The sequence below is a fragment of the Lupinus angustifolius genome, chromosome LG06 (genome assembly GCF_001865875.1).
Source record: "Lupinus angustifolius cultivar Tanjil chromosome LG06, LupAngTanjil_v1.0, whole genome shotgun sequence".
NCBI classification, from domain to species: Eukaryota; Viridiplantae; Streptophyta; class Magnoliopsida; order Fabales; family Fabaceae; genus Lupinus; species Lupinus angustifolius.
Genome location: NC_032014.1, coordinates 26,092,266 through 26,100,448, shown reverse-complemented (window position 1 = coordinate 26,100,448; position 8,183 = coordinate 26,092,266). Strand labels below are relative to the sequence as shown.

General features: G+C 32.2%; 1 protein-coding gene across 2 annotated transcripts; it reads left to right on the top strand.

Moving 5' to 3' along the window:
* LOC109350340 (protein ZINC INDUCED FACILITATOR-LIKE 1-like) lies at positions 1–6,669 on the top strand. 2 transcript variants are annotated; one of them, XM_019591579.1, is made up of 18 exons: positions 1–191; positions 327–520; positions 1,952–1,992; positions 2,543–2,603; positions 2,680–2,782; positions 2,944–3,046; positions 3,204–3,257; positions 3,337–3,399; positions 3,735–3,784; positions 3,918–3,993; positions 4,161–4,349; positions 4,450–4,537; positions 5,046–5,131; positions 5,218–5,325; positions 5,455–5,499; positions 5,601–5,689; positions 5,963–6,006; positions 6,346–6,669. In XM_019591579.1, exons 2-18 carry the CDS (start codon positions 373–375, stop codon positions 6,456–6,458), a joined length of 1,461 nt encoding a protein of 486 aa, XP_019447124.1. In that variant the 5' UTR covers positions 1–191; positions 327–372; the 3' UTR covers positions 6,459–6,669. The 2 variants fall into 2 exon arrangements, with proteins under 2 accessions (XP_019447124.1, XP_019447123.1); XM_019591578.1 differs by having other exon boundaries at positions 1–195.

Here is an 8,183-nt window from a genome sequence, read left to right as displayed (position 1 = left end):
TTTACCAACTCCCCCTTTAGCTATTTTTAAGAGTGTGACCGGGTGCACCAACATGTGAGTATTAAAGTTGGCCTACTTAAAAGTTGAAACATTGTGATTTTCTCTTCTTGCTACTACACATAACGTGTGAAAAGGCAATACCTTTGTTCATTTTCATCCCAAGGACAACTCCAAAAGTTTCTTCAGGAATTGTATGTATGCTTGCTTAACCCTTGAAGCCTTTGATTCTTCTTTCTTATGCTTCAAAAAAAGTAGCCTTAGCTTTTATATCTCTTAATGATTATTCTTTATGTTTTATTAACTTTATTGGATATTGCATGATATAAGACGGAGGGGTTTGAGTAAAACAACAAGTGAAGTTCTATTACAAACATGGAAGAAGATAAGATTAGAGAGCCTTTGTTGAAGAAAAAGTACTATGACAATTGCCCTGGTTGTAAGGTGGATCAAGCCAAAGAACAAAACCAGAATCTATCCATTCTAAACCTTGCCATTATATGGATGTTGGTGTTAAGTGCTTGTAAGCATTTCAACTCTATTTTCATTTCTGGAGCTACAAATTAATTTCACCTTTTCTGGGTCACAAGTTTTTTTTCTTCATAACAAAAATATTATTTCATTGAATATAAAAAAATAAAAGTATTATATCATATTATTCTTTTTAGTATAGTATTGATGTCACCTTCCGTAATTACCATCGGTACATCTTGGTTTCCCTTTATTTGTGGTGACAAATGGCTTTTCTGGTTGAACATGTCACGTGGCGATTTTTTTTATGGATAAGCACAAATCATGTTAGGTTCATCCAACATTTAGCATTATACCAAAATAGTTGAGCTGATACATAGGTTGCAAAAAGCAAATTTAACCAAAATTCAGACGGGTCGGCATCAAAATAGGTGTCTAATTTTATAGAGCATAAATTTGATGTATTCTTGGTTTTTATACTGCCATTTATTTAACTATATAATATGATTTTGGTTTTGGGTCATGTAGTCAAGTTGAAACTCATTACTACATTTTATTTTTTTCTTGATATTGGTCCTTAATTTATGTTTAAATTTTGGTTTTAGTCTATGATAAAAAATGCTAATGTGATCTAATAAAGACTATATTATGGTCACCATATCAATGAATGTAACTATAGGGACTAAAATAAAATACTAATTTAGATAGACTAAGAGCAAAATTGTTTTATAATAAAAAAACAAAACTTTGTTGATTTTCTCCTTTGTCTCCCTTTTCCTTCATGCACCGCTAGCTTCTCTAAGAAAGTTAGGGACCAAAATGCTCCCAACTAGTAGGGTATATATATTCTTATCGTTACCTGTGAGAATGTTTTTCCAGAATTTATATGGATGACATATATGTCACAAGTTAAATAATTATGTGGAATAAAAACAAACAAAAATATATGGACAACTTTCAAATTTACCACTAAAATATATTTAATCATTTTATCTAATGATATGTCATAACAATGTAAAACCTTCTAAGAGTGACAGTATTGAATTTAATTCCCGTTTATTCATGATTGCATTAGCTTACATATTTCTCCAACTCTGAAATTAATCTTTTCAGGTGAAGTTGTGTTACTAGTATTTTTCAAGCTTATACAGTCACTTGTGAAACTTTCCTAGTCCAAGTTAATAGTTATTGCGCTTGGTCAAAATATCTATACTATTTATAAAATTAAACATTTTATAACTACTTGGATAATGTGATTTTACCTTGTCCATTTTACTATTTTACCATTTTAGTTTTTCCACACAATAAAAGAAATGTTAATCAAAGTTACATACACCAATATAAAAAATTGTGATATGATTTTATAAATAAAATATATAAAAATTAAATATGGAATATTATATTAGATATCAACAGATCATATCCTTAGTAAGTTGAAACTGCTTCACCATTTTCTGATGTATCTTTCTTTTGTCATGTGCAGCTCTTCCTATATCATCTCTCTTTCCATTCCTCTATTTCATGGTTAGTTTTACTATCTACTTCGGTTTATTGTTACTTTCCACATGATGGAATCTCTTATTAAGTCAGTATATCCAAATGTGAAGTAACATATTGGATATGAGGTAATTAGTGAAATTTTTTATAAATGGAAATTACTCATGTAATCATTACCTTAAGGTTTTGGTTTAAGACGTAGTATCCATGTTTTTTCACTCTTCGCATACCCGATAACACTAGAATTCCTCGGTTGTGGATGTGTCCAACAAGGGGAGCAGACTGATAAGTTTGTGGTAGTGACACTTAGCTCTCCACTCTTTATATATCTCCATAACAATGAAACTCACTGTGGTTGGAGTCTCCCCGATTATGGTCTGGTCCAACAGTCACATTGTTATATTCCAATTTTTGTTCCCTGTCATGTCTCAACACTATATTTTATAATGTAACTGACATTGCCAGCTTCTGGATGTGGCAATTCTAATTTGTAATTGCTTATTAGTTGTGGTTCCCCCTCTGCATTATCAATTGTTTGGACATACTCCAGTAAATCATATCTTTGGTTTATTTGTAGGTAAGGGATTTCAATATTGCTAAAACAGAAGCAGATATAAGTTCCTATGCCGGCTATGTGGGTAAGATTACTTCTAGTATTTCTTTTCTTTGTAAGTTCTATATTGTTCATTGTCATATGACTACAAAATGCTGTAGGATCCGCGTTCATGCTTGGCAGAGGTTTGACATCTGTATTGTGGGGAATCATATCGGATCGCTATGGTCGAAAACCTGTTTTAGTTATAGGAATTATTACAATGTAAGTATAACTACAAATGAGTTGGATACCTTCTTTAGCTCTCCTATGTGGTTTGCCATATTATTGTGTCGTTTAATCGACGTAGCTGATCCCACATAGTGAGATTAAGGTTTGCTTGTTGTTGTAGTGGTTTTCTATAATTATTGCTTACTTGATTTCAGTGTCATTTTCAACACACTGTTTGGCCTTAGCACAAGTTTATGGATGGCTATTGTCACCAGATTTCTTCTTGGAAGTTTGTGTGGTGTGTTTGGACCAGTGAAGGTACTCTTTAATAACAACTAATACATAGTAATTTGATCTCTCATCCACCAGAACCACGAGTCCACCACACAACTAAGATTTTGAATTTGTGCACTTGGAAACATGATTTCCTTGGATCAATCTGATTCAAACATCCATTTTTGTATGCATGTAACAGGCCTATGCTTCTGAACTTTTTCGAGAAGAACACCAAGCTATAGGACTTTCAACTGTAAACCTCACTAACTCATGTCTACCATAAGTTTTCAAATTCGTATCCGTAATAATAATTTGGTATGATATGCTTTTAGGTCAGTGCAGCTTGGGGCATAGGTTTAATCATTGGCCCAGCATTGGGAGGCTATTTGGCTCAGGTAATCTTATGTAGTATAAAAGACAGGTTGAGAATTGCATTGAATGTTGTACATGGACATTAGAGGACTTTTTTTGAATTACTTTAGATATATTAAGAAGGCTAATGCTTGAACTCTAAATCTGATTGGAGATCTGGAAGAGTGGAATGATTGATTTCAGAAATCCATTTATATATTTAAACAAATGGTCTTTTCAATATTTTTATTTGTTATTCTTCAATGCATCTTTAACTCTTCCTCGACTTATATACATGCTTGTGTGGTCATGCTTACATTCATGACCACACTTATTGTACTCATATATCAAGCACAGTTTGATAAATTTCATCTTGCAGCCTACAGAGAAATATCCACATTTATTTTTGAAGGGTTCCTTTTGGGATAAGTGAGTGGCCTCTTCCTTCCTTTTAATTTTATAAAACAGACATTTGATTTTGGCTTCCATCTTTGTATTTCGATAATTTTATCTTTCAATGTTGTCAGTATTTTCATTTGTCAAAACATAAATCACCCTGCAGGTTTCCATACTTCTTGCCCTGTTTCATAATATCGGGTTTGGCATTAGTAGCTGCGATCGTCTGCATTTGGATTCCGGTATGCATCTTAAGTTCTATCATTTGTGGCTTTTATTTTAACACTCTTATGATGACAATTAAGAATGCAGAACCATTATCTTATGAACTTTTTCCTTCGTAGCATTCCTTGCTTAAATTGTCTTTTGTGGCTCGGTATGTTTGTTTTAAAACACTGGACCACTGTAGGAAACACTTCATAACCACAATGGTAACAGGAAGTCCATAGATGACGCCGAAGCTTTAGAAAATGGAAACAGTGGAGGTGGCAAAGATAGTAAGATCCAAAAGAATGAAAACCTACTTCGGAATTGGCCTTTGATGTCAGCTATTCTTGTTTATAGTGTTTTCGCACTTCATGATGTTGCTTACCAGGAGGTATCATTTCTACTTGATGAGTCTAACATGTTTCGACTTCCCTTCTTCTTTCTGTCCATCTATGCATCAAAAAGTGAACATCATTCTACTTTTTCTTTAGGTTTTCTCATTATGGGCAGTGAGTCCTAGAAGGTTGGGGGGTTTAACCTTTACAACTGATGATGTTGGTAATGTTCTTTCAATATCAGGTACACATTTGACATATATAATATATTAGTATTAATGTTCGGCACATGTGTTTCCTTCCTAACTTTCCATAATTCCATCTACAAAGATGCACATGAGTTATACATTTACCTGAGGCCATATGATATCTTCATACAATGAATTTCCTCTTACACTGGTATTGGTTGAGACTTGAGCCCTTTCACTTATTTTGCATTTCCAAACTTCGGAAAAATAATTAGTATAATTTGGTAGATAGTATGGCTATTTTATCTTTTCTTAGTATATACTATATGATCCAGAATTTCAATGAATTTGGGCAGTATTCACAAAACTTGAAAACACTTGAAACACAATACATTAAGTCCTATGCTTCTATACTTTTATCAATATTAAACCCATCCCTTCTTGTTTCAATAATGATATATATATATATATATATATATACTCACATATATTAGTGTTTATATTTTTGTTCATATTATATATCAAATATTCTGTTTAATTATTAACCAACTCTTCATTGGTCAGGTTTTGCTCTCATCATCTATCAGATTACTCTGTACCCTTATGTGGAAAAAGCTTTTGGACCGATTAACCTTGCTCGTATCTCAGGGGTCAGCATTTTCTCCATAGTTATGGTTCACCATTCCACTATTTGTTTTATTTAAAATATGTCATATTACTTTCATACCTTATGCAGTTGTTATCTATACCACTTTTGCAAAGTTATCCTTTCATAGCAATGTTGTCCGGCTTAACACTATTCATACTCATAAGCATTGCTTCTGTTCTGAATAGTCTTCTGTCTGTAAGTACACCTCTTTCTTTATTTAACCATTGATGTAAAGAGATTCAAATGAGTTAAATTGGCTTCACTGATTCACTGAATTATTTACATGACAAATTTAACTGATGGTATTCTTTTTTATGAACCCAGATAACCATCATAACTGGTTTATTCCTTATCCAAAACAGAGTTGTGGTAAAATTTGGATCTTTTCATAGCATTTTATTTCCTTCCAAATGTATAGATTACTTTTTGATGGAATTTGTAACAATGGGTTTTTTTTATATGGAAAACAGGAACAACACCAGAGGGGGGAAGCTAATGGAATTGCTATGACTTCTATGTCACTATTCAAAGCAATTGGCCCTGCCACTGGTGGTGCAATGTGAGTGTCCATTTGATTTGCGAGCATATGTTTTATTCGCTTGTCGTAGTTCAAAAATGTGATTACAAATCTGTATGAGGAATTAATATTTCACATGGTACTTGCTCAAAGTTGCTATAATAAAACTAGCATACTGGTCTCTATATTTTTATATATCTTTTGTTATATGGATTAATCTATTCATTTGTGTTGAAGCTTCATCCTAAAGTCTAAACCCTCTATTTCCTGGAAAGTTATCTTTCACTTTTCTTATTACCTTTGTGGTCAATGTAGATTAACTTGGTCACAGAAACGGATCCATGCTTCTTTCCTCCCAGGTGCAATGCTTAACTAATTTGTTTTTGTTGATTTATATTTCTCTAGATGAAAACCCTTTATCTTATGTTAACTTTGATATGCTATCAATTTGGTCCTGTAATGTAAAAGTGCACCAATTTAGGCCTTGTAAGTTTAAGTGCTATCACATTGGTCATTAGGGACTAATTTGATGCCACTTTAAATCTTTGAAGACTCAAATTTATACTTGTTATTTGGTATATTTTTCTTTAGAGGATAATTTGATGTAGTTTCATCTTCACACCAAATTAATATTTAATTTTTCAATTTTAGAGTCTCCAAATGTTTTTCTGCCTAACATGTGGTAAATTGAAATGCAGGTGCTGAGAGAGTGTTCTTTATCCTTAATTTAGTTGAAGCACTTGGGTTATTAATGATGTTCACACCATTCCTTCGTGAAAAGAAGAAAACACCATCAAATCAAGAACATTGATCAATTTATATTTTATCTCCAAAATTTTAGGAATGACACTTATGTTCAACTTGTATTCCCTTTTCTAAAATACTTTGCAACTAAATTTGAAGCACTGAGATGGTGGAATTTTGTTGTCTATGACATGCGATTTTCTAGAGATAATTGGGGTTGACCTAGGACTCTATTTCTTAAGGAGACATTGGATTTTTCTTATTATTTGATATTGCTTTCAGAAGTATAATTAATTTTTTTTATAGTATGAAGGATATTCCGTCAACCTATAAGGAATTAATCTTTTTCTTTTTGGAGTGTGTGATTGTTTCTCACACGAATTGAATTATTCACTTTTTGACCATATTGTAATCTAGTACGATTTTACGTCACTAGACTAATGTTTTGTTGGTAAAATTATAATTTTTAAAGTTACTTTCACATAATCACATCTACTTAAAATTATAAAAGAAAATTACTAAAAAATAATAATTATTAATCTGATATATATATATATATATATGACTTAAATGCTACTAAAATGATATTATAAAACTCAATTACATCATTAAATTTTGCTCCTAAATACTAACATTGCAAACAAAAAAAAATTAATATAAGGTTCGTTAAAATTAACTATTTCTTTCATAAATATAGTGATTAGATGTACATATACCATCCAAATATTGTATTAGGACATAGATAAAATGTTAAATTCCTAATAATTAGTTCATTACCATAATTATCAAATATAAATTTTCAAAAAATTGAGCTTCATAAAGGGGATGAACTAAATCTATGGTACCAATATTAGGAAGGTTAGAAACAATTTCTCTCTCCTCTATGTGATATGCAGAATGACATTGAGAATTCCAACGTCATAAAACATGTCAGGATATTTTAAGATAAAGGGGCTATTTTATTTTCTCTCTACAAAAGGGGAAAATAGGAAAGTATACCACAATTCAAAATTTTAATAAGATCATATCAGTATTCACAAATCATGTAAAGTTCTAAACACTTGATGACTGATTGTAAGGGATTAAAATGCTTTAAATTGGCTCTAATTATTTATTTGACTCATTAAAGGTTATTCACATGACAAATTTCACTGTTGGTGTTTTTTTGTTGGAGACAGACGAACATTATAAAAGGGTGACTATATGCTTTTCTACAACTTGTATCATATGTGTCTCCATTGTCATTTGTTAGGAAAACAATTATTTATTTATTTTTAGATTTAAATATATTTTTAATTAATTATATATTGGTTAATATGCAATTGCCTAACTTGTGAATAACAAATATACTCCCTAAAAAACACATCAGAAAATGTTGTTACCGTAGTTTGCAGCAATTCTAAATGGCACGAAATAATACTTACTGGCTGAATCACGACCAGGTCGCTCTCTTTAAGAAGTTTCGTGGCACTGCCCAAAATGTGCAAGCAGACTATCAACCACGCCGTCCCCAGGATAAAATAGCCCAGATCTCTGTTATCGAATTCTTACTGCACTGTAAGAACCGATCTCGAATGCACCCACCACAATATGGCTACCCGTGCCAATTCTCGAAGTTACCCACAATATGGCTACCCGTGCCAATTCTCTTCCCACAATACTGACTACCAGTGTCAGTTCTCGAAATCCCACAATATGGCTACCAGTGCCAATTCTTTACCCGCAATACTGACTACCAGTGTCAGTTCTCGAAATCCCACAATATGGCTACCCGTGCCAATTCTCTTCCCAC

What these genes read in the sequence shown, in the direction of transcription:
- LOC109350340 (XM_019591579.1), top strand. Translation starts at nt 373, where the DNA reads ATGGAAGAAGATAAGATTAGAGAGCCTTTGTTGAAGAAAAAGTACTAT. An exon ending in AAGCTATAGGACTTTCAACT is followed by an intron (nt 3,258 to 3,336) that starts GTAAACCTCACT and finishes ATATGCTTTTAG; the next exon opens with GTCAGTGCAGCTTGGGGCAT. An exon ending in TCGTCTGCATTTGGATTCCG is followed by an intron (nt 3,994 to 4,160) that starts GTATGCATCTTA and finishes GGACCACTGTAG; the next exon opens with GAAACACTTCATAACCACAA.